General features: G+C 44.6%; 2 protein-coding genes across 21 annotated transcripts in view; one reads left to right on the top strand and one right to left on the bottom strand.

The window, feature by feature from the left end:
- Positions 1-12,065, bottom strand: part of MVP (major vault protein) — a 27,002-nt gene extending 14,937 nt beyond the window's left edge. The window contains exons 1-4 of one of the 10 annotated variants that reach the window (XM_083707640.1): positions 12,042-12,065; positions 1,817-1,884; positions 1,287-1,416; positions 156-351 (exon numbers count right to left, since the gene is read on the bottom strand). In XM_083707640.1, coding sequence (XP_083563766.1) covers positions 156-351; positions 1,287-1,408 — 318 coding nt within the window. In that variant the 5' untranslated portion in view covers positions 1,409-1,416; positions 1,817-1,884; positions 12,042-12,065. The other 9 variants (XM_083707639.1, XM_083707642.1, XM_083707645.1 and 6 more) reach the window with 9 other exon arrangements.
- On the top strand, positions 10,988-25,192 carry MAZ (MYC associated zinc finger protein). 11 transcript variants are annotated; one of them, XM_083707652.1, is made up of 8 exons: positions 10,998-11,335; positions 13,318-13,404; positions 15,880-15,945; positions 16,881-17,671; positions 20,544-20,607; positions 20,840-21,011; positions 22,651-22,858; positions 23,863-25,192. In XM_083707652.1, the coding sequence occupies exons 1-7, from the start codon at positions 11,300-11,302 to the stop codon at positions 22,836-22,838; spliced, it is 1,404 nt and encodes a 467-aa protein (XP_083563778.1). In that variant the 5' UTR covers positions 10,998-11,299; the 3' UTR covers positions 22,839-22,858; positions 23,863-25,192. The 11 variants fall into 11 exon arrangements, with proteins under 11 accessions (XP_083563773.1, XP_083563778.1, XP_083563782.1 ...); XM_083707651.1 differs by having other exon boundaries at positions 11,091-11,335; positions 13,315-13,404; XM_083707646.1 differs by having other exon boundaries at positions 11,091-11,335; positions 13,315-13,530.

Genomic DNA, 25,192 nt, shown 5'->3' with positions numbered 1-25,192 from the left:
TTCAAATGCGTCTTGTCTGTGATGATGGAGGTTAATGGAACCATCACGGCTAACAGCTGTAGGCCCAAACACATGTGCCCCACATCTAATGGCCCTCTGATTGTGCCCTCGCTATGGGGCCCCGCTGTGGAGAGCAGAAGCTCACGTGTCCTTACCTGCTGTAGCTCTTCCCCGGGGTACAGAGGGAAAGGGTCCTGAGTCAGTCTGATCTCTAGGTCGGCATGCCTCAGCCGCACCTGCCCCCCGACGTTGAGCTCAACGGCACCATCTGCTCCTCGGACCACTGGATTGAGGATGACGCAGTAATAGCGAGGGGGGACCATCACCATCTTCACTGGGGCAAACACAATCCTGGAGGGAAGTATTAAAGGAAGGTTTGGAGGGAAGTATTAAAAGGCTCAGCTAGGACTGTGGACTTGTGGGTTCTCTGCAGCTGGGAAGAGATCTTATATCTGAGCTTGTTGGCAGCTCAGGTTTAGCAAAGTGACCTCATTATACCCGTAGTCTTGCAAGGACACTGAGGGGAAAGATGTGGCGGTTTAAACCAGGTTTGAGTATAGCAAGAAGGGAGCCGAGAAAGGCATTTGTGGCTTGTGAGTTGTATACATCTTCACTCTTTCTCCCTTGTTAAAACTTGTTTAAAAAAACAAAACCTCAATGTTTCCCCCTTCTCACCCTCTTCAGCCTCTCCCCATCGTTTTGTAAAGCACCACTTCTCTCCTTTCTCACTCCATTGCCATGCCCATTGTGCAACTGGATCCCCTCCACTTCCCTGACTTCATGCAAATCACTTCCAAACCTACAACAGGGCTGTGCAGTGACAGACTAGTGCAAATAGAGTACAGAAAGGCGAATGTCCTTTGCACCTGAAGTAAGCTTCGGCCTAGGCAAGATTCCACAGCCATGCCTGTTGTAACATACCTCAGAACTTTAGAGTTCGGTTTGCCCTTTCTGACATTGTTTTCTTTTAGCCACTTTTAAGGTAACGATTCTGTTACTGTGGTCTCCCCTACGTATAAATAAAGCCAATTTATCGAAAACAAAAAACCCGAACCTTATGGTTAAGGGTGGGCGATGCCTCTCATAAACAACTATTAAAAAGTGAAGTGTATATCTGTGGGAGAAAGAGAAAACGGAGAAGCAGGAAGAGGAGCATAACTACCGCAGGGAATTACGTACTAACACTTGTGTCACTCACTGTTTGTGGCACTACTGGAGCCCTCCTGAGGAAAGGGGGCAAACAGAAACTACCCATCCGCTGCCCTCCTTTTTTGAGGCTTGCTCACCTCTCATTGTCTTGGCGGATATAGGTCTTGGGTCCCACTTCCACTCGAGTCACATTTGAGTTCTGGTCCAAGACATGGATGTAATGGTATGGGGGGATCCGGATTATCGATTCAGCTGCCATCTCGACTCCTGAGAGCGGTTGTAAAGAGAGGGCAATCTGAATAGGATGAACCCGACAGAAATCTCCAGTTTAAAATGCTGCCCTGGGCACACCCTCGACTCCTGAGTCACCTTCCCACAGGCTTACCCCCATGGGCAGGGCTTGGAGGAACTGTGCAACACCCTTTGTATCCACATTGTGCTAAAACCAATGCCTTTCGCTGCACTTAATCCTTCAACAAACTGAGGGAACCCAGCCCTGCCCTATTTTGCAGAAACCAATATACAGCAACAACCACAAGCCTGGATGGGGGTGCTACGAAGGGGACACACCCACTTCCACGGAGCAGAATCAAAGTCTCCAGGCAATTACAGGGAAAGTGCTTAGCAATCAGGCACATAAAAAGACTAGGACAGGAAGTTACAGGACCTGAATGTTGTTGGAAATATAAATCTCAGGCTAGACTTCTCCAACAGCTTAGCTGCAGCACTTGGTATCTGAGAGGGAGGGAGAAAAAGCAAGACAAATTAAATTTCCAGATAATGGCAGACGGAAGGATTCAGCAACTCCGAATTCCTCAAGCTCCAGCCTGGGAAGGGATTATTGCTTTTGTAAGCAACCTCCCGATTCTAGATGGATTGTATCCAGAGCACATCCCAAGCGAAGACGTCTACTAGCTAAAATGAAGCGGAATCTGCGAGAGGAGAAAACTTACTGCAGAGCAGAGCGCTTGTTTTCTGGAGAGTTTTGTAGCCAGGAATTCCCCCTGAAGCTTTCGGTTCCTGGTAGAGGAGGAGCGAGTGGGAGAGAACCTTTTAAAGGGAAAGCAGAATGCTAAATGGATGGTGCAATTTAATTTATGACCCTAACAGCATAGAAGGAATCATAAGGGCAGGGGCCACACCTTGAAAGACTGGGGAGAAGAGACATTGGTAGTTGTATCCCCTAATCATCATATTGGGCGTTCTTAGACACGACAAACTTATCAAACGGAACTGGGTCTGCTCATAATAGAAGTGTGGCCACACATCTCAGCCACTATTATGTTGCTAAAGCTGGTTCCTACTTCTCATATCCTAGTTCTAGATTTGCCTCATCATGCTGAAGTAGCTTCCTAATTCCCAGTTCCTTATCTGATGAAAGTTCATAACACTACAAGATGAAACAAACAAGATGAATTTTAATGTAAAGTATTGCAATTGGGCAAAAAAAAAATGAGAGGCACAAATACAAGATGGGTGACACCTGGCTTGAGAGCAGTACATGTGAAAAGGATCTAGGAGTCTTGGTTGACCAAAACTTGACATGAGCCAACAGTGTGACGCGGCAGCTAAAAAAGCGAATGCAATTCTGGGCTGCATCAATAGGAGTATAGCATCTAGATCAAGGGAAGTAATAGTGCCATTGTATTCTGCTCTGGTCAGACCTCACCTGGAGTACTGTGTCCAGTTCTGGGCACCACAGTTCAAGAAGGACACTGACAAACTGGAACGTGTCCAGAGGATGGCAACCAAAATGGTCAAAGGCCTGGAAATGATGCCTTATGAGGAACGGCTAAGGGAGCTGGGCATGTTTAGCCTGGAGAAGAGGAGGTTAAGGGGTGATATGATAGCCATGTTCAAATATATAAAAGGATGTCACATAGAGGGAGAAAGGTTGTTTTCTGCTGCTCCAGAGAAGCGGACATGGAGCAATGGATCCAAACTACAAGAAAGAAGATTCCATCTAAACATTAGGAAGAACTTCCTGACAGTAAGAGCTGTTCGACAGTGGAATTTGCTGCCAAGGAGTGTGGTGGAGTCTCCTTCTTTGGAGGTCTTTAAGCAGAGGCTTGACAACCATATGTCAGGAGTGCTCTGATGGTGTTTCCTGCTTGGCAGGGGGTTGGACTCGATGGCCCTTGTGGTCTCTTCCAACTCTATGATTCTATAATTCTAAAAAAGAAATATATGTCCCTGAACTGAATCACAAGGTAAGTATACTGACCCCACATTCCTCCATTTTCAGGGGACTCTTCCCTTTGGGACAAGCAATGATTTTCTATCATCTAACCCAATGTTAATCCTGCTCAGAGCAGACCCTAACTTAGATGCGATCATTTCAATGAGGCTACTCATTGAATAGGACTAGCATTGGACTCAGCCCAAAATGACCATCTTTGCACAACACTCCTAAATGTGTGATAACATGTGACAATATAAAAGCAAGGAACTGAGAGCCAGCAACTCAGGATGAGGTTTGGGACCACACAAAGCATGCACCTGCACAACTGGGACACGGTCTTCTATGAAATGTTGATGAATCCTCTGGGTGCAAGGAACAGCCAAGTGCATGTCTGCACAGGGACAATAGCCCCAAAATGTAATAATATATATCCATTGCACCCCAAGTAAGCTTTGAGCTAGATGGAATTCAACACCATCTTACAGAGGACACTCCCCCAGAAGCATGGCTTTGTGGTGCTCAGAGCTTATTCTGGGATGTGAACTCCTAGCTCCTTATTGCCCCCCTACATCTTTTGGCTATTATTCATACGTGAATATGCCCTTGACAGTGGCTTATTGTCATGTGAAGCTTTGGAGCAGGCAGGATTCAATGCCATATTGTAGAGAACAGCCTTCTGGATTTTTGGGAACTGGTAATTACCGTATTTTTTGCTCTACAAGACTCACTTTTTCCTTCCTAAAGAGTAAGGGGAAATGTGTGTGCGTCTTATGGAGCGAATGCAGGCTGCACAGCTATCCCAGAAGCCAGAATAGCAAGAGGGATCGCTGCTTTTGTTGCACAGTGATCCCTCTTGTTGTTCTGGCTTCTGAGATTCAGATTCCCCCCCCCCTTGTTTTCCTCCTCCAAAAACTAGGTGTGTCTTATGGTCTGGTGTGTCTTATAGAGCGAAAAATACTTCAGCATCATGCCTACAATGGTTGTGGGCGGTGCAGTGTCAGGCAAAGAAAGAGAGGGTGGGGATCAGGGCTGGTCCATCCGTGAGGCAAGGTGAGGCAACCACTGTGTTGATCCAAAGGTGAACTGTTCTGGAAGCTCTGCTAATACCACCTTGGTAGTTGAGATAACCCCACAATTAATTGGTAGTTGTTGCAGCAATGAGCTCTTATACAGTGGTACCTCAGGTTACATACGCTTCAGGTTACATACACTTTGCTTCAGGATGAGAACAGAAATCGTGCAGCGGCGGCACAGCAGCAGCAGGAGGTCCCATTAACTAAAGTGGTGCTTCAGGTTAAGAACAATTTCAGGTTTTGGACAAGAAAATTGGCTTCCAGGTGGAAAAATCAAAATTGGAAACAGAACTGTTAGATCCCAAAACTAAGAACTTGTCAAGAATATATAACTTGCTGTTGAAATGGAATACTCAGGATGAAACGGTGAAATCAGCTATGATTAAATGGGCACAAGATGTTGGACATAATATTATGATGGCTGACTGGGAACGGTTATGGACCACAGGTATGAAGTTCACGGCATGTAATGCCCTAAGAGAGAATATAATGAAAATGATTTACAGGTGGTACATGACACCAGTCAAGCTTGCAAAACTATAGCACTTGCCTGATAATAAATGCTGGAAATGTAAAGAGACTGAAGGTACATTCTTTCACCTTTGGTGGACATGCCCAAGGATTAAGACTTTCTGGGAGATGATCTATAATGAAATGAAAAAGGTATTTAAATATACCTTTCTGGAGAAACCAGAGGCCTTTCTCCTGGGCATGGTCGGCCAATCGGTGTCAAAGAAGGACAGAAGTTTTTTTATGTATGCTACAACAGCAGCAAGAATACTTATTGCAAAGTATTGGAAGACACAAGATCTACCCACCTGGGAAGATGAAGGTGATGGACTACATGGAACTGGCAGAAATGAATGGCAGAATCCGAGACCAGGGAGAAGAGTCGGTGGAAGAAGATTGGAAGAAATTTAAAGTTTATTTACAGAAACATTGTAAAAAGGAATGTTAGAAGGATGTTGGAATGAAGTTACGTGGTTTTAGCAGAAATGTTATAAAAGATTAAGTAAAAATAGATTGTTAATTGGTGAGAATGTAAAGTTACATTATATTAAGATAAATTATTAGGATAAAAACAAAGATGGAAAGGATTTGCTGAAATAGCTAATTGAACTAGAATACAAAAAAGGGAGGTGTGAGGAGGTCAAGGAAACAAGCAAATGAAAGATAAGTTATGGAAGGATTAATTTGTTTTTTTCTTAATTGTTTTTATTTCTCTGTGTTTTTGCTCTTTTTTCTTTAATTTTGTAATCTTTTAAAACCTTAATAAATATTTTTTTTTTTAAAAAAGAACAATTTCAGGTTAAGAACAGACCTCCAGAACGAATTAAGTTCTTAACCCGAGGTACCACTGTATATGCATTTGCTTTGTAATAGGCTAATGGGCTTGCTTTGAGGTTATCCTTATATGTGGGCTTAGGGTGCGGGGCTCTGAGCCCAGAAAGGCGAACTAGCTGTAAGATTTGGGTATTTGCCACCTATGCCTTCACCTAGTCAGGTGGAGTGATGGAAGTCCTGGCCAAAGTGACAAATGCTGCTTTGTGTGTAAGTAATATATGCAGATTTGCTTGGGTGCGGGCAAGCCAAGTCCTCGCTGCAGTGTCTGTCCCACATCTGTAAAGGCTGGGAGACGCTGGCAGGCTGATTTGCTGAAATCTGCAACTTTCTTTTAATAAAGTTTACTCTGGCATTTTTTAACCTCCTTCTTTGGTACCCCTGCACCCAACCACTCTCACAAGCCCTCCTTTGGGTCTGTCACCTCAGGCAGCAGGATGCACGGGGGCAGCAGATCCAGCCTGCAAGGAAAGCACCACCCATGGTGGCAATGACGGCAGAGCCCCCTCATGCCCACTCTACAGCAGCCTCTTGACAAACAGGAGGTGCTGTGGGTCTCCCTCCCACCCTTGTTCCCAATGTAGAACTTCACTCTTTCCTTTCCCCCTGGCAATGGGGAGGCACCATTTTGTGGTTTGCCTCAGGTGCTAAAATGTCTTGAGCTGGCCGTGATGGAGAATAACAGCTGAAGTTTGAGCAGTGGTGGGAAACACTTCTTTGTTGAAAGCCTGTCCTTTACATAGCTGTAAAGTCACAAGGAAATTCCCATGCGAGGGAAGTGGCCTACCAGATATCGTATCATAGCCTTCCTACCAGATATTGTATAATCCCACTCACATATAAAGATACTTGAGACTGACTTACTGTAAGGTTACCAGATTTTTTTCCAATGAATTCAGAGACACTTTTCAACTTCAATGGATTTTGCATGGGGACTGATTTGTAAATCCGGGGGCTGTCCCCGGGAAACAGGGACGTCTGGTAACCTTAACTTACTGGGGTATTAAAATTGTTAGAGATTTTCTACTTGACTTAGAAGCATTTTTATATATCATGCTGGGATAGGTGGGTCTGATGAAAACTTGTAAAAAGTGCTTCACACTTAATTCGGCCTGGTTATTTACTTCTCAAGTTACATAACTCCTTCAATAAACAAAGAGGCTAGCAACCCAATTGCTAAAAGCTGGCAAATTACCAAAGACTATTTTAGGGCAGGGCTCCCTTTTTAACAGTTGCATGAAAGGAGGGAATGCAGCAGAATGCTGCTTTTTCAATCACTTCAACCATGAGGGGAAGACTATAGGGCAGCAGTTAAAGGCACAGGAGCCCTAGCACAGTTGGCCACCCTAACCTACCCTACATCCAGCATAATCATTCAACTTCAGATAGAAAAGTTTTTAGCATTCACAGTGAATAGTAGCTGTTTTAGGGACCAAGGAATCTCTGCCTGAGATGTCATCCTACAATTCTTATGTTCCTTTGGGGCAAAGCACTGGTGCCTAAACTGCTTTACATTTGTGTAATAGATGCACACTTGGTATGCTGTACTGTATCAGACTACCTGGGCACATCTAGGAATACATATTTCTCTTTAAGTGGTTGAATAATTTACCCATGGGTATGAGCTCAAGCTTTGAATCCTTGCTTCAAATCTAGACAATTATTTCTTACAACACAATCCTAACCATGTCTACTCAGAAGTAAATCCAAGTGAATCAATGGGATTTACTCTTAGGTAAACAGGATTAGGATTGCAGTCATAGCCTCATCTCAGTTTATCCATTTGTCAAAAATATTAGCTCAACTACAGTTGTCTATGCTCTGGTAACCACTAGATTAGATTACTGCAATGAGCTATATGTGGGGCTGCCTCTGAAGATGGGTTTGGATGCTTCAGCTGGTGCAGAATTCAGCAGCCAGGTTGCTCACCAGGGCAAGACTGTTTGAGCATGACACTGATCCTGGCTTGACTGCACTAGCTGCAAATTAATTTCTGGGCCTAATTCAAAGTCCTGGTACTGGACCACAATACCCCAAAGACCACCTCTTCCCATATGATCCGACCCAGACCCTGTGATCATCTTCCAAGGTCCTTCTTCGTGTGCCTCCTCCATGAGAGATCTGGAGGGTGACTGGCAACACAAGAACAGGCCTTCTTGTTTGTTTGCTTTCCCCAGGGAGGTCTGCCTGGTGCCTTCATTACATTTCTCTACAACCAGCCCTTTGCTGTGTGTGGCAGGGAGGGGAGCATTGCTGGTTTTTTTGTTTTTATCATATATTTTGTAGTTTTTTTATCTTTTATTTGTCTTGTGAACCACCCCTGAGATTTTCAGATGGTGGGCAGTATACAAATGAAAAAGAAAAGCCAACCCCACATTATTGTAACGAGTACAGAAGCAATGTAGAAGAAATGATTTCAGCACTTTTCTGGTTATTAGATACACAAAACAGCTTGGGGGAGAAATTCACTGAAATTCTAGCTTGAAGAAGAGTCTCCTATATGATTTGAACGTTTGTTCCTTACAGTGCTTCCCCTCCCACACCTATGAGCTTCAAGTCCACTAAGATCGCATGAGGTCTACAGAATAATTATCAGTTAAATACTTTCTTTAGTTGAATTGAAGGTGGGAATTCCTGGTTACTTTTGATGCTTTATTTTCTTCCTTCTTACACATTAACAGTAAAAAAGGAGGGAAGGCATCAGTCGCAGGGATAGAAGACTGAATAATATATGCGTTTTTAAAAATTAAACCCAACGTGCTTCACACTTAATTCTTCATCAGGAACCCTCTTGAGCAACTGCTTTCAATCCTGGCCTCTTCACATTTATTGCAAAAATGAATCAATCCGGACTGAAATTCGCTCACAGGCAGCACTGCTGGCGCTCAGGCAGAGTAAAATGGAGATCACAACTCATACGGGAAACGAGGGGAGGCGGCAAATCGCGAGGTGCTTTTACTACGCATGCGGCAAACGCATACTGCATTCTTCACGGCAGTCGGAAGACGCAGGCGTCCCGCTGCGCATGCGCTCTCCGAAGCTTTAGGAGCATGCGCATTGATTTATTTACACTATATAGCCGCGCGCGCGACACAACCAGCGAGCTGTACTGCGCACGAGCGTATTGTTTTCGCAGAGCCTCCGCATCGGTCTATGCACGGCTCACTGCTACGCCCCCGTTTCTCCCAAAGCGCATGCGTATTTTCCTTCTTTTTCAGACTACGGTACCGAACTGCTGCAAAACGCATGCGCGTTGAGAAATAGCTTCCAAAACAAGACAAATTCTGTACCGTAACGTCACCTAGTCTGTTGTTGTTGTTTTTTAATTTAAGGAATACTAATTGTCCACTTCAGCCATTTGAAAGGTGCACCAGAAAAACAAAAGCGTGTCATTTTGGGGGGTTAATCTGCCAGCCATTTCCTCTGCCGTCACATCCAAGCAAACTGCGTGACCTCACTTGTGCGGCAAACATTCCACTTCGACTCCTGTTTACTTGGAAGCCCTAAGGTAGCGACCCTAATCATACTTGTGCCTGTGAGTAAACATCATTCAACATAGAAGGCTTTGCTTTTGAAACCATGCACAGGACTGCACAGCAGGGCTGCAGTCCCTCTTTAATGAGTCCCATTCTATACCCACTCATAAGCAACACAGTTATATTTTGGAATATGCATGATCCAGGAGCAGGGCCAGACATTGTCATTGTTAAAAAATGTTTATTTTCACCTCCTCCACCACCACTTAAGTATTTGAAGCATCTTCCTATTATATAGCGATTATAATAGTGATACATTGTAATCCCTCAAAAGCACTCCTCAATTTGCCCAGCTCAGTGCTACATAGGATACAACAAATAGGTTGTAAACTTGTGTTTTGGGTTGGCTTTAAAACAAGTAAGTTATCAGAATCATTCAAGACACAGGCAGGCTTGTGGAAAATTGGTTACTGGAAGATTTTTTTAAAAGCCCAACTCAAAACCAAGCAGAGGCGTTGAGAAAATATGTTGACAGCATCAATGTAAAAGTCTGGCGCTCAGTGGTTTGTGGTTGCAAAGTGCAATTCAAGCCAGGAGACAGAGTGCTATAGAGGTTAGTATCCCTCTAGTCAAGGAAGACTCATAGTGTTCAAATTCCCATTGGCCCATGAAGCTCTGGGTGACCTTGGCGTTGTCACTATTTGGAACTTATCCCACAGGGTATCAAGTACTCCACTTGAACTCCTTGGACAAGAAAATTATAAATGTAGTAAAATAGCATATATTAAATGAACGTAGCTAACTTACAAATCTGCCCTGGCACAAGTATAATGTGGATTGAACAGGGTGCATGGGACAGCGATCACAGTAAAAATAAGTAAACAAGGTATTACCCACTGGGATTTCTACTAAAAATTGTTATCTGTTTGCCAGCCAAGTTGAGTCAGCAGCATCGTGGTGCTAAATATGAGCTCAATTAAGAACACTTGGTGCACAAATGCGATCCTGATGTTTTCCCAAGCCTGTCATGTGATAAAACAAGGGAGCTAGATAATTGTGGTTGAGGCCTTCTTGGCCAAGAGGTGACATAGAGTTAGAAGTCTCACATTTAACTCAAGTTCTTGCTGAAGGTTGTCCAGGTGAAGTCTGCATTAAAGTCACATTAAAGTAACTTGCATAAATGAGTAAAATCTCCTGTTTGTGGTGTAAGCGCCAAGAGGGCAATACAAACCATATCTATTCAGAATTTCTACTGGATTCAACGGGGTTTATTTCCAGATATGGTTGAAGCTGCAGTACAATGCCGCATGCCAGTGACATAATCCCATACTATGAAAGCATAGCTGTCTGTGTTAAGTTCTAGATCACAGCAGGCGTCATGCAGATCGTCCTACACTTTACTTACTAGTACCTGCAAGCCCAAATATGCTGTCGAGTTCGTTCGTCTTCCCTGCGACATTTTTTTAAATATAGGCGACATAAGTGTACGGCAGGGGGTTGAATAATACGGAATGAGGGGCAGAAAGAGAAAAGGCACCATAATGGCCATTACGGATGAAGCTCTTCCCTGGCGGCCATTTTGTGAGAGGGGACGGAGTCACTCAAAAGAAAACTAACGGGGAGGGGAAAGGAGCAACCGTTACTCGCGCGCGGCCGCCTCGGCGCCGGCCAATCAACTTTCTTCTTTAAAAGAAAAAAACCCTACGGCCACAGCGCTCGTCACTCCACCCAATCAGCAAGCACCACACGTGGGGGCCTTTTGTACGATCCCGCGCACGTCGGGAGCGAGGACAGCAGCCCCACCCAATCGCTACCTGCCGCCTTCTCCATACCCCCTATTCACCCCTCCCCGCCCAGAGAGGCTGTGGCGCCGGGGGGCGCGCGCGCGCGCAGAGGGGGCCAATCAGCGTGCGCGCCGAGGTTTCCTCGCGCCGCTGCCTCCTCGCTCTATCCCCCCTCCCACCTTCACTCCCCCCGCCCGCGCGACGTTGCTGCTGCTCCCCACTCGCTCCCCCCTCCCTTCCCGACCCCCCCTCTCGCCGAGCTGAACCCCCCCTCCCCCGCTCGTTGCCGCCGCCATGGACCCGAGCAACTGGAGCAGCTTCATCTTCCAGGTAACCCCCCCTCCCTTCTCCTCCACCTTCCCCCCTCCCTTCTCCGCTAAAAAAGGGGGGAGCGCGAGCGGAGGACAAGGGAGCGCAAGCAAGAGCTCTAGGCTCCCCGCTCACACCCTCCCTGCCCCGCCCCTCCCCTCGGGAATCCCAGCGGGCGGGGGCCCTTGCGCGCGCGGGCCAGCAGGGCGCACTCAGCACGCGCTCCCCCCCCCCCGCCTCGCGCTGCCCCAACGGTCACCTCCCTCCGCCCAGCGCAGCCTTGCGCTCCCCCTACCCCCTCGTTCTCTACGCTCGCTGTGCCCAGCCCCTCCCTCCGCCTCGCGCTTCATCTCCCTCTCCCCCCCACCAACGGTCACCTCCCTCTCGCGCTCGCTCTGCCCATCCCCTCGCGCTTGTCCCCCACCTTTTTCCCTGCCAGTTGCTACCTCGGTGCCTCCTCGGTCCCACTCCCAGTGATCCTGCTTTCCAAAATGCCCCCCCTCAGATACACACGCACTACAGCTGCCTCGCCCTCTCCAAGGCTACGCGCGCATAATCCTCTCTTCCCGTCATGCCCCCCACAAAATAAAATGTCCTCCTGCCATAATTGCTCTCCCCTCCCCAAAGCTGTGCCCTCTAGGGGTTTCTGCCTAACACCAGTGCGAGTTTGGCCACACATGCCAAGGAGAGGCTTCATGCTCATTTCCTGGCCCCACTATTTACTTACCCTGAAGCGCAGGCACAAAAGGAGGTAGCTAGGTGTGACCTTTGGCAGCCAACAGGTGTAGTGTTGGATTTCCCACCTGTTTCCTGCCTACCTTTATGTGTGGACTCCTAAAGGGGCCGTCTCTGGACATTAAAAAATGCAGGGAGATGACCCCACTTCTTTCCTCCTCACCTACAAATGCATTATGATATAGTGGCTGTATACACGGTGGGAGGTACATTACCTCCAACTTTTCCTGTGACCAGGCACGTGTGGCCAAATTTTGTCAAGATTGCATGAGGCCCCTACTTCCCCACCCTTTGGAGCTCCTTGTCTTAACCTCCTGCTTCCACTTCTTGAGCCTCCCTTGCAGTCAATTTCCTCTTTAAACCTGCAGCCCCACCTCCCCAGCCACCTCCCCTTTCCAGTTTCTGACCAAATAATAACCTCCTGCCTGCTGCTGTCACCCTTGGCTCCTTTCCTGGGTAATCGCCCTCCCTCCTAGTGCTTCCTGCCCGGGTTTTCCCTTTGCAGAGCTCAGCCTCAGGCCTTCCCCTTTTTCAGATATGCAACTACTGTACTTGCTTTTTCCTTAATGTCTCTCCTCTTATAAGTCAGAGACATGGCTCCCCTAGTACTTCACCATCATGTGTGTGGTTGGGGAGGGGGATCTCCCAGGCATAGACCTTAACATAATGCTGGCCCATATCTACTGCTGTTGGGAATTCCTTGCCTGTCCTTTTCCCCATTCCCGAAGAAAAGTAGACTCTCCTAGTACATGCCCTCTTTTATTCCATACTTTTGTACACAATATTCAAACCTTCATCTTGGCCCAGTGTAGCAATTTATCTTTACAGTCCCATACCTTACACCCAGCTTTCTGTTCTCCCACAAACAAACTTTCCTCCTTTCCCACACCATGGGAAACCAACTAAGTTCTGCTTAGAGTAGACCCACTGAAATTAATGGACCAGAAAGGCATATTTATTAATTTAAATTGCCCTACTTACATTGGATTCAACCCCATATTTTTCCTGTTGTAAACCATAACTACTACACACTTACATTCAGTGCTTGAAGTTACTTGGGTCAAGCAATTGCTGCTCTCTCTACATCTTTCACCTCATCACCCATAGTTCCTGTGGAATAACCAAACACACTGATTTCCTACAATTACCCATTTCTCTCTTGCCGTCCTTTGAATTTACGGTAACTCTTGAGTTTCCAAATTTGCTGAAGGGTGGGGAGGATTCTTTTAAGGTTCCCTAATCTTTCTTTTTTTCTGTCTCTTTAGCAGAGTCATACACAGAACCCTCTGCAGGTTGGGACCGAAATCCAGTCCAGATTTTTTGCTGCTCAGGGCTGCAGTCAAAGCCCCTTCCAGGTGAGCTCTGTCTGGGCACCAAATGGAGAGCGATGGACCCCTTTGAAAAACGATATCTACTTGAGGCAGCTGCATCTCAGTGCTGGAGACCAAAATTTTTTATACGAATTGCCTCAACCTCAAAGGGTACCCTGTACAAATACTTGATTTTAAAAAATAATTTCTGTATTTCTTACTGTAAATACTGTTTTACATTTATTTAGCCACTCTTACTTGATGTCAGTCACTTAATGTTTATTTTTATTTGTTTACTTTCAGCATTTATATACCACCCAATTAACCATGTCCTCTGGGCAGTTCACAAATTAAAATCAGTAAAATACAACTATATTCAGTCAATTAAAATCATTACAGAAGCAGCACCAATTAAAAAAGAAAAACAGCATAAAACAGTTGTGGGACTGAGGCTCTGAAATAATGATTTGCCAGAGACCACCCTATAAAGCTTGTGCAGAGTTTTAAAGCCAAGTACTTTAAATCTATACCCTTATGTTAAAAGTAACCGTCCCCTTTTCCCAGTTCACAGTTACCAAACCCATGAAGTTAATTTGGTGCACTTCAAGTTTACTCTGAATTAAAAGTTAAAGTTTTACTGGGCCAAGAATTCTGCCTTGCTGTGCAGATATTACCTTGGTTCTATTTAGATTTATTTTGCTTTTATTAATTTTACTAGCCTCATATATCCCAGACTTCAGCAGGTAACAAATTAAAACAAAATAAATTATTATTGTGTAAATACCCTGATAGGCAGCTTTATCCCATACACATTTTTTCAGAAGTGTCACCATGTTCAGTAGGCGTAGGATTGCAGTTTAAGGTCAGCCCTTCCCTGGTTAACTCTATACTTTAAAATCAAAGTTTTATTGGGTAATATCTAATTAAATCATACCCTGAGTAGACCCAGTGAAATCAACTGGTGTTACTTAGGTTCATTGATTTCAGTGGATCTGTTTTGAGTATAACTAATGTTGCATAGGGATGCAGGTGGCGCTGTGGGTTAAAGCCTCAGCGCCTAGGACTTGCCGATCGAAAGGTCGGCGGTTCAAATCCCTGCGGCGGGGTGCGCTCCCGCTGCTCGGTCCCAGCGCCTGCCAACCTAGCAGTTCGAAAGCACCTCCGGGTGCAAGTAGATAATTAGGGACCGCTTACCAGCGGGAAGGTAAACGGCGTTTCCGTGTGCGGCTCTGGCTCGCCAGATGCAGCTTTGTCACGCTGGCCACGTGACCCGGAAGTGTCTCCGGACAGCGCTGGCCCCTGGCCTCTTAAGTGAGATGGGCGCACAACCCCAGAGTCTGTCAAGACTGGCCCGTACGGGCAGGGGTACCTTTACCTTTACCTTTAATGTTGCATATAGCTGGTTGTTTTGGAAGCTACCCAGACTTGGATGCTGACAAACCTCTACCAGAGAAAGAACTATTTGAACTTCACTTACAGATAATGCTCTATATTGAATTTAAAAGGTCATGAAGGAACATAACCAAGACAACTGTATTTTTGAATAATAACAGATCTCTGAAATGCTAGATTGAACTTAGGTTTATGTAGTGGTTTGTCATTTTTCCTGATAGCATCCCTTGTTCCATTTTTCTGACCAGTGTACAGAGATTAAGGGGTTAGTTCTTCACACATTTTCCTGGGAATAAGCAATGCAAAACAAAGCATAATTTACTTCCAAGTAACTCTGCCTAGTTTCTGACACATATGACTTGATCTTAGTCACAAATCAGTGACTGAACAGGAATTTGAATTCAAGTCTCTTCTTAACTTCACATCTATAGAAGTTAAGAAAGACTGTCACTTCATGATATGGTAGTTGTCCTTACTGTTTTCTGATGGTGATGGGCACTAGAAAGTCTTCTAGCCAGGCAAGCCAGTACCATGGGTCCTTATGTATTTCTTTGTTGCCTGGAGTTAAATTATGTTCATCTAAGCACCAATTCAGTGAATTGGCCATATTTCCACTGTTATTTGTAGCACAATACTACTTATAATGTCATATTTTTTTATAAATTGCTTTCTGGTCATTGACCGTATTAAAGATATTTGATTTATGTTCATCACCTTATATAGCTAATGCACAAAAGCTTCTCAGTGAAGAAGTAATTTTTGGTTTGTAGAATTTGGAGTGAAAAAAATTTAATCTCTCTTTGTAAATGTGAAAATCACAAAGTAAAACGGCTTAGTTTGGACCCATGGATTGCCATATATGGACTGAACATATTTTCATTGAAATTGATTTCTAAATTGTTAGCATTTTTAAAAGAATACTTTTCTAGATTTTTAAAAGGTTCCAAACACATTTTTCTCTAATCCTGTGATTTATTTCCTGATTGAAAATTCTGGGAAATATTTTGGCCAAGGAATAAGAACAAATTGGTGTCTAAATGGTTGTTGGCTCAAATCTGTGCATTTCTTCTTTCTAAAAGCCTTGTAAATAAGTTTACAAACATTGCTTTTCTGCCATGTTTTTACTAGCACACTAGGGATGGCAGATGGACAGAGAGCTTTGTCCCTCCTGCATCAGTTAGCTGCATTTCTCTGGTAGGTGCACAGGAGGGATGGAAAACTCCTTCCTGAGACTACTCACTTGCCTGCATAGAATTCCTTCTCACTGATGGCTACCAGGCTAGTACTTAAATAGTACAAAGCTGCATCAGACATATATGTAAGCTGAATTGTAGGCTGAATTTCTTTTCTAATGTGTTTTTTATTTTCTGCTCGTACTCGGAACTCCCATCCAAGAGAACGATCAGGTTCACACCTGATTAGCTTCAGGCATGCTGTGGTTTCCACACCATTCACTGGCATCAATTTTAAAGGCTTATGATGATATTATTAGTATTATTAGAATGGAGGGTACACATTTAAGATAGGCAGAAAGCTATCCCAGATAAAGTTTCTGTAATCCAAGTTTGTAAATAGCCAATCATCCAGTTGCCTTTGACACACAGGCAACCAGCAAGAAATGTTTAACAAACTGGAACCTGGTTGTCCTTCTCCCACCTGTAAACGTGCAGATGCATGAGAGCAAATGGGCTAGTATTTTCTGTGGTTGGAGTTAGGGTGAAGCTTCCAGTACACTTAAGCTGATGGCACTGTACTGAGCTAGATTTTCCAGACTTAGTAAGAAATACCAAAGTCTTCACTTTGCAGGGCATGGTATCTGTAAAAGCAGAGCTCTCCAACTCTGAGATGCCCAGGTCTTTAACTTGAATTCTAACTATTCAGTGGAGCTGGTGAGTGTTTGTAGTGAGTATTCCTGCTTCTCCTCCCATAACATTTGGTAAATAATAATCCAGCCCATCTTAATCTTCCCCCACCTAAGATGAGTTCAAGCTAGTTTATGAGAGATGGATGCTTTTGAAATGGGAATTTACTATTCCATCCACTCTACAAGTTACTAGAATACTGTAGGCTTTCAGAATTCATTGTTCATTACTGTATTTTTCAAGTATAAAATCTCTTTTTCTGTTCAGACTGCCACCACAACAGCCCCTCCCCAGCAGTCAGCCACCCCTGCTGAATCCCTCCAAGTGGATCTCCTTCCAGTCTTGGCTGCAGCCCAGGAAACAGCCGCTGCTGCTGCTGTGGTTGCTGCCGCTACTGGCTCTGCACCATCTGCTTCCACAGTAGACACGGCCGCTTTGAAGCAGCAGCAACCTTCTGCCTCAGAGGGTGGTGGTGGGCAGGTAGCACCATCCTCTCAAACTACACAAGCCCCAACCTCCCAGGCAGCTTCTGCTACGCAACAGCAAGGTGATGCCCAGAAGAAGCCCAAGAGCAAAGGTCCCTACATCTGCTCCCTGTGTGCTAAAGAATTCAAAAATGGCTACAACCTGCGGCGCCATGAAGCCATTCATACGGGGGCCAAAGCTTCTCGCGCTGGACCCACGACCATGAAGATGCCCACCATGGTCCCCCTCAGCTTGCTTAGTGTTTCCGCCATCGGTGGCACAACAGCAGCAACACCTGCCCCTGCCGAAGGTGCCGGAAACACAGCAGGGTCAGGAGCAGGGCTGGTGACCACTACAGCATCAGGCAAACGCATCCGGAAGAACCATGCTTGTGAGATGTGTGGGAAAGCCTTCCGGGACGTCTACCATCTCAATCGGCATAAGTTGTCCCATTCAGACGAGAAGCCCTACCAGTGTCCTGTCTGCCAGCAGCGATTCAAGCGGAAGGACCGCATGAGCTATCACGTCCGTTCGCATGATGGTGCTGTGCACAAGCCGTACATCTGCAGCCACTGTGGGAAGAGTTTCTCTCGGTACGAGGGATTCAAGGGTGCAGGGAGGAGGCAGTTCAAAGGGGACTTGTTGCAGGGCTTACATGAGGAAGGTTGGCTTTTAGAAAAGGTGTTTCCCCTTGTGATAGAGAATAAGCTTTAGCAGACAACATCCTGAACCAGTATGAGTTAGGATGGCGCTATTACACTAGAAGCTAACATTAACTGATTGAGGGATGTCTGGGGGCGCCTCAGGATCCCTTCCCTTTGCAGCTCTTGCCATAACTCAAATTCCTCCAAGCCTAATCTTGACTACCTTGGCCATATAAGAGGTTTTATGAGGGATACCAACTGGTGCTGGTTCTGTGGGAGGACTCCAGAACAGTAAAGACCACATAGGAAATCCATCCAAATCCCTCACCAGTTCCATTCCTAGGAGCAGCTAACTCATTGCAGTTCTTACGTACCAATCCAGCTGAACAAACAGGACAGAAAGAAAGGAAAGGAAAGGGGAGGCATGTGAAAGCACATATTAATTGTGGTTCACTGACTTATTTTAAGTTATTTTAAGTTATTTTAAGTATAACCCAATCCAGAAAATTTCCCCAGTCCTGCCACTAGTACTTTTGTATTATAATACCAGAGAGTGTTAGGCAGTGTTACTTTCTGACCACCTATAAAATGCAACCATTAACAAGAGGCTTCTAACTGGGATTGAGGCATCGACACCCATGGGAGGTAAGTGTAGACATTCAAAGAACCTTCACAAAAGTGCAACGAGTGGCTTTCATAAAGTATTGAAAAGAAACAGGAAAATGTAAATATAACCCCACAATTTAATATTGCCCATTTCAGGTCAGATTCAAACATGTAGAAATAGCATGACTTCTCCTTACTTTGTCAACTCAACAGACGTGTCCGTGTTTCATTGTTCCTCCGTGTAAAAACAAATCCCTGCATATACTGAACTAGCATGTTAGTAAGAAACTAAAAGCTTTTCATTCAAGGGATTTGTTTTAACAGGAAGGTGTATTCAAACATGTAGTACCTCACCTGCAGTCTGAAGTGTACAGTTCAAGAAGTGCCAGATCTATGGAATTTCTTTGCATATTAATTGGCTGTTAGATCAAGCAACAGACAATGAGGTCAGCTTGTGGGGAAAGAAAACCTCACATTTCCAGAATTAAACATTTGCAAATGTACTTAGTAATTGCATTGTCACCATGCTGGCAGCATAGAACACTGATAAGTTGCAGCCTGATCAGAAAGGCTCTGTGACCAGGTTTCTCTCCCTTTTTTTCTGAGGTTTTACCAGAATTGCCCTTACATTTGCCAGCTTTTCTGTACAATTGTAGAAAGAATGCACTTGCTCTTTAAAATAAGTTAGGCCATCTCAATTCTCTCACTTGGCCCAGGTTTTGTGTGGACCTGCAGTTGCATGGAATACCAAGAGCAGCCTGTGCTCAAAATACAAAGAAAATTCCAGAGAAACAAATTGCCCCATGGGCTTTAGATGTTCTTGTAAGCCCCCAGTAAAAGCATGAACATAAAAAGAAGGTTGCTGAAGTTTTCTGATCTGACAGCCCTTGTAGAAATGGAAGCAAGAGGACAGGTGTAGGTTGGTTGATTGGTTTATTAAATTTGTGTACTACACAATACCCATAGATATCAGGGTGGTTCACAACATAAAATTACAAATTTATTTAACCTATTTAACAAAAAATTCTAGTAACATTCCAGGCTTCACAGCTCCTAGAGGCCATAGAGTCAGGCTTCTGACTTGCAACAATAAAGGAGTAAACATGAACTTTTAAAGAAATAACTTTAGAAATGCAACCTTTTTAAAGTAGGTCTTTAAAATATGAGTGTTGGTATGGTCTGATACATATACACTCAAGTCACACAGAACTACAGAAAATACATAGGACCGTTAACACCTGACTAGAATACACTGTTTTCTACACCCTTTTTGTTTATTTCGTTGGGTAGAAACTACTTGAATATATCCAGAATTTTTTTTCATCACCACAAGGGCTTGTAATTTTAGCAGCAGAAAGCACATATAAATTACACATGTGCTGTAGAAATTTCCTCTAGGCAAGCTAGCTATATATATTCAAGGTTGCTCCCAACACTGCACTTTCTTACCCTTTCAAATAAGTGACAACCTTTATTTTATTTATTTAACAAAATTTATATGCCATTTTATTGTAACAAAACCTCTAAAAGGTTTACAAGAATATTATCAACAAAGCTAGTTAAAAATAAGAAACGTTAAAAAAAATTAAAATCAGCTCTAAACTAAAAAGAGATTAAAACATGTCAGCATCTCTTAGTTCTAAGTTTACAGTTTCTATTTTCAGCTTGCTTTCTAATGGAGGGTTCCCTGTAAATCAATTGGATTCTTGAGTGTCAAATCCTTTTCTGAATTGTTTTCCAGCTTAGGTTTTATTAGTATCTGTGACTAATCTGTGGCTAATTAATAAACCATTGAGTGGATGAATTCCCCAAGAACATTTCTGTAGGCACATAGTCTCCCTCACTCATCTTGCCTAGACTCACATCAGTGCATGCTTGAAAATGATGAATTAAGCCTGTGAAAACTATAACTGGCACTTTTTAATGACAGGGTTATTTTACTGTTAACAGCTACAAGCTAACTGGCGTTTAAGAGGAACAGCTTTTCCAAACGAAGCATATTCCTGTGCATCTGTTAAAAGCAGAAAAACTTTACCAGTAAAAGAAACAGGGACAACCCAGCTTTAGGAGACATGAAACTATAGCAACATAGTTGGGATTGAGAAGGAAAAGGAGATGAATTTAATAATGGGGGGACATGGACCTTTATAGCAGGGAATGAAAGAGAATTCCTCAAGAACAGATCACTTACTTGAATATTTCTTGCCTCCCACAGTCCGGACCATTTGAACAGCCATGTGCGGCAAGTCCACTCGACAGAGAGACCCTTCAAATGTGAGGTACCTTCCCCCACTGACAGTATTGCTGTATCAGCTCTCTACTCCCTCCCATTATTTAATTTGTCACCAATAATCTGCCTGTTTCTGGTGCAAGAGAAGGCAATGTCAGGTCCCCTGTACTTAAAGGGAACTTTGCACGTTCTCAAGTCCCGTAGTCTTTGGTTGCCTTGGGAAGTGGGCTGCTGTAGGCAAAAACATTTTCGCCATGATTCCTTTCTCTCTGTTTGTGCAGACATGTGAAGCAGCCTTTGCCACCAAGGATCGGCTGCGTGCTCACACAGTCCGTCATGAGGAGAAGGTGCCATGTCACGTGTGTGGAAAGATGCTGAGCGCCGCCTACATCACGGACCACATGAAAGTACACAGCCAAGGGCCGAATCATGTCTGTGAACTGTGCAACAAAGGTAAGAGGACAGGGCTCTCTGTGAAAGTATCTGGAAGGGAGAGAAAAATACTTAACCGTCTCTTCTGGGAATGGTTTTGTAAGAATTAGGTTTCAATGGAGCTTACTCCCAGCTGCATTTGCATAGGATTCCAACTTTAATTGGTACTTGCATAAGTGCTTGCTCCTTTATAATATGGTTCCTCAGCATATCAGCCAGAGTCATGCTTGAGACCTGCTTCAGGTTATTTCATTTGCAGTTTGAATTAGATGTGGCTGGTTTTCCACAAGCTTTCAAACAGACCTGCCAGGTTCTCACTAACTTCAGCTCAGCTGAACAGCCATGGATGGTGACCCACCAGGGCCTTATAGATAGCTATATTGGTTTATTATCCAACTGACAGGCCGCAGTATGTGGTAGGTGGGCTGCATTCATCTTGGTAAGTCAAAGTTGCATATGCCTGCTTTAGAAGTAGTCAGCCGGATTTGAATCCTTTACATGTGAGGCCAAACTTCCTCTCTGTGAGGATTAAATACAGAATTGCAGAAGAGGACTGACTTGATAAGGATATATAATAATGCCTTTGAAACAAGCTGCATTTGAAGGACCAATGTTGAGACCAGGCAGCATTTTATTTTTGTTGGCCTGCAGCTGTTGCTCAGACTTCCTGCTTTATCTCAATAAGAAAACTGCTTGGCAAGACAGCTGGCTCCTAATCTTTTTTTCTCTATTTACATGTCCGAGTATCTCCTTAGTACCATTTTGCCACAGACTTAAATAGCTTCACTGTACTGTGTAAGTGTAGGATGACATGATTTATTGTATATAGTTAGATTTGCTAATTCTCCATATATAGGTGGAATCCAATGTGCAGGTAGATAACTAAACAGTATGAAAAGAGGACTGCTAATATTTGAATTTTGTGTGTTACAACTTTACCCATCTGATATACTTAGATGGGTATATTATTTTTAAATAGAAAACAATATCCTTAAAACATAAGTCAAAATAGGCTGAATAATGTGCAGGGTAGTAAGAAACAGTTTTTAAAAAACAATAATAATAACAATCTGCTTTTCCTTTGTGGAAACACCTGGATTATCTCACTGGATAATATGCATAATCCCATATATGCTTTACCCATATATTTAAAATAAAATCTTCAACATATTGTAGATAACTGGATTCTCAGAAGCATAAAGCAGCAGTTTACTATTAATCACTTCTTATAATTCTTTTATGGCTTAAATATTTCATGTTGCAGAGAATATAGATAACATAGATTTGCTGTGGGGCGGGAGCAGGAAATCTGCTTTCTTCTCATCCAGCTACTTCTGGTCTAGGATTACAGCTCTGATATTTTTGTGTTGAGTCTTAAGTTCCTCACCTTTACTTCCTCAATGCCGCGATGCAGCTGCCCCTAGAGTGGGGTCTGTTGTTCATACAGAGATAGCTTACCTGGTGGCAAGATGCAGCCATCTCTGGGGTGGAGAAGCTGCCTCTTCACCAGGGAGCCCTGTCGCAATGGATCTTTCACTAGATGTTGAGACGCAGCCGCCTCTAGGGTGAGGCACAGCCAAGCATTACAGGACACTGGAGTACGTTTTCAGTAGACCGGACACTGACCTGGCTGGTTTTTGTCCTTCTCCCCCTCCCGTAGGGTTCACCACAGCGGCCTACCTCAGGGTCCACGCGGTCAAGGACCACGGACTGGCCGCCCCGCGGCTGGAGCGTTTCCTTTGCAAGCTGTGTGGTGTGCACTGCAAGACCCCGGCTCAGCTCAACGGGCATCTGCAGACGCACGCAGGAGAAGGGGCTGCGGCCACTGAGGGCCAACCGCTGCGGTGAAACGCTGGCCGGGCCACCAGGCAAGAGCCGCTTCCTTCTGTCCTAGGGAATGGGGAGGGGAGGCCCATCTGTCCCGTAGGGTACCCACGTGTCCTTGTATTCTCAGTGGGAGACGGAGAACCCCATCTCCCCTGGGGCGGCTGCATCCTAAATTAGCATCCCTCTGCCAGTGTTTAAGTGCCTGCATATTGCAGTGCCTATCTTGGTTTGGATGCTTATGTGTGACTAAGGATCCTTTTGCAGGTTCATCTAAAGAGGATAGAAGCAGGATTGAGCTTTCATTTTTTTTTAAATTAAAAGGTGCACATAATCCTTTGAATGTTTTATTTATCTGAATATTGTTTTATTTTTCCAAAGTCAAAGGAGTTCTTGTACTTTTAACAAGAAATATAGACTACGATTAATATTTTGAAGTTAGCAACAGACAGGGCACATTGATGGGTGTTTTGTCTCCTTTTTGCCCTTCATTACTTTGTCTCCTGTCCAACATTAGGCGTAACTGTTGCTTTTGAGACACAACTGATCATGGGGCAGCAGTAAGTGAATCTATTCCCATGAGATGCTGTAATGTAGTGGGAGATTTTCTAGCCCCATTCACTGCTATGGATGTATTCCCTATGTATCATGCATCTTGGAGAACTGTGAGAGCTGGAGTCCCCTGAGAAAACTTTCCTGTGAAAGTTTAACCTTTATTATGCATTAGGACAACAATTTAAGTGATAAACCCCAGTTAGTTGTATTATCTGCGGTTAATTTCGAGTTAGAGCTAGTGAGTTCTTTCAACCTTGCTTTATTTTTCAGCCTTTTAAGGAAGGGAACTTCCCTACAGGACATGGATAAATATGGTGCTTTGGAGGAAGGGGCAGCTGCATCCATCTCTTTCTTACTACGTGAAACCAGCTGTGTCTTCTGCTCCAGCTTACAGCAGGGGGAGGGTGGGAGGAAGCAGGCTACACAACTGTGTTAATTAAATTTCTGAGGGTGAGAAACCCCTTTGACTTTGTACATCTGTCTTCCTCCACAGGTACGGGTGAGGTCTGCCCCCTCGCGGCAGCCGTCTCGGCCCCACCTCCCGCCGCCGTCACGGTGCTGCCCATGGAGGGAGCTTCGGTTGTGAGCCAAGCCCTCCCCACACAGCCCTGGTGATTTCTGGGAGTGGGGAGGCAGAAGCCGACCCTCCCAGTCCCATCCCTCTCCCTCACTGGCAGCTGGAGCCTCCAAGCCCAGATGAATATGCAGTGGCCATATTTGGGTGTTTAATTTAATGGTGGTTTCATTCATTCTCTCCCCTGCCTGTGCTCGTAAAATAGTGGTGCTGGGAAAGCACCTGCCCAGCCAAAGCAGCAGCTCTTGTTCAGAGGGCCATGGAAGGGCTGTGTGTGCATTCAGAGAGCACCCTCGTTTTATTGACTCCCCTGCTCTAGTCCCCTTAACGTCTAGCCCCACAAGAGTCCCATAAACCCATGCACCCTCTCCTGTCCTTAGCCAAATAGCTACAGTCTTCGTCACCTTAAGTCTCTTGCTCATTCCAGCAGTGCTCCCTATTGCCCCTAAATCAGCTACACAAAAAGAGTGAGACAATGGGACAGGAAAGACTTAACAAGCTCAGCTCAGGAACAGAACGAGGAGGGCTCAAGGATGGGATACCTGTGGGACAAAATTGTGGGGCAAGATTGCAGCTGGTGGCGGGGGGAGGCCAGAGTTGGGAATAGAGTTGTGTTGGTTGAGGGGTTGACAGAACTTGGGAAACCCAAAAAGAAGTTAGAAGAGGGATGAAAATCAGGATTGAGGGGCATTGTAGGTGCCAGGAGCTCAAGTCTGGGGTGGCAGGGGGCTGCAGTGGGATGGGATGAAAAAGGATTGGATTGGATTTCTCCATGGCTTCAGTGTGGAGTGCCCTCCATTCCCCTGCTGAGGAACTGCTCTGAATTTCCCTCCTTGCCCAAGCACCTCATTCTTTCATGGTGTCTGTTTTAATGCTCCATTCCCTGAGCTTCTCTCGTGATTCGTGTTCCAAGCGTGTCAGCCCCCCACACCAAGCATTGATGCCCCACCCGCTGAAAACCTTTCTTGTTGCATGCAACCCCCACAGTTTGGGGTTAGAGTCCTCGCTTTTTTGTATTATATATATTAAAAAAAAAATCCCCTGACATTTAAAATAAACTCCCTTTGTGGTTTTTTTTTTTTTTTGTTTTCGTTTTTTGTTAACACAAAATGTAATGAAGCTGTGTCCATCTATCCTTTCTCCCTGTTCCCTCCCTCACCCCACATCTTTCCTTCTCCCATGCACCCTTTCTGGATCTGTGTCTCAACAGCAAAAGATTTTAGTAAAAACATTGAAGGAAAAAAATCCA

This window comes from Podarcis gaigeae (genome assembly GCF_964106915.1).
Source record: "Podarcis gaigeae genome assembly, chromosome: 13".
In the NCBI taxonomy this organism is placed as follows: domain Eukaryota; kingdom Metazoa; phylum Chordata; class Lepidosauria; order Squamata; family Lacertidae; genus Podarcis; species Podarcis gaigeae.
This window is presented reverse-complemented; position numbering and strand designations above follow the sequence as displayed.

Excerpts from the sequence above, each read along its gene's own strand:
- MAZ (XM_083707646.1), top strand. The coding sequence starts at position 11,300 with ATGGACCCGAGCAACTGGAGCAGCTTCATCTTCCAG. Across the intron at positions 11,336-13,314 it reads GGAGCAGCTTCATCTTCCAG|CAGAGTCATACACAGAACCC; the intron begins GTAACCCCCCCT and ends CTGTCTCTTTAG. Across the intron at positions 15,946-16,880 it reads CAGTTAGCTGCATTTCTCTG|ACTGCCACCACAACAGCCCC; the intron begins GTAGGTGCACAG and ends TTTTCTGTTCAG.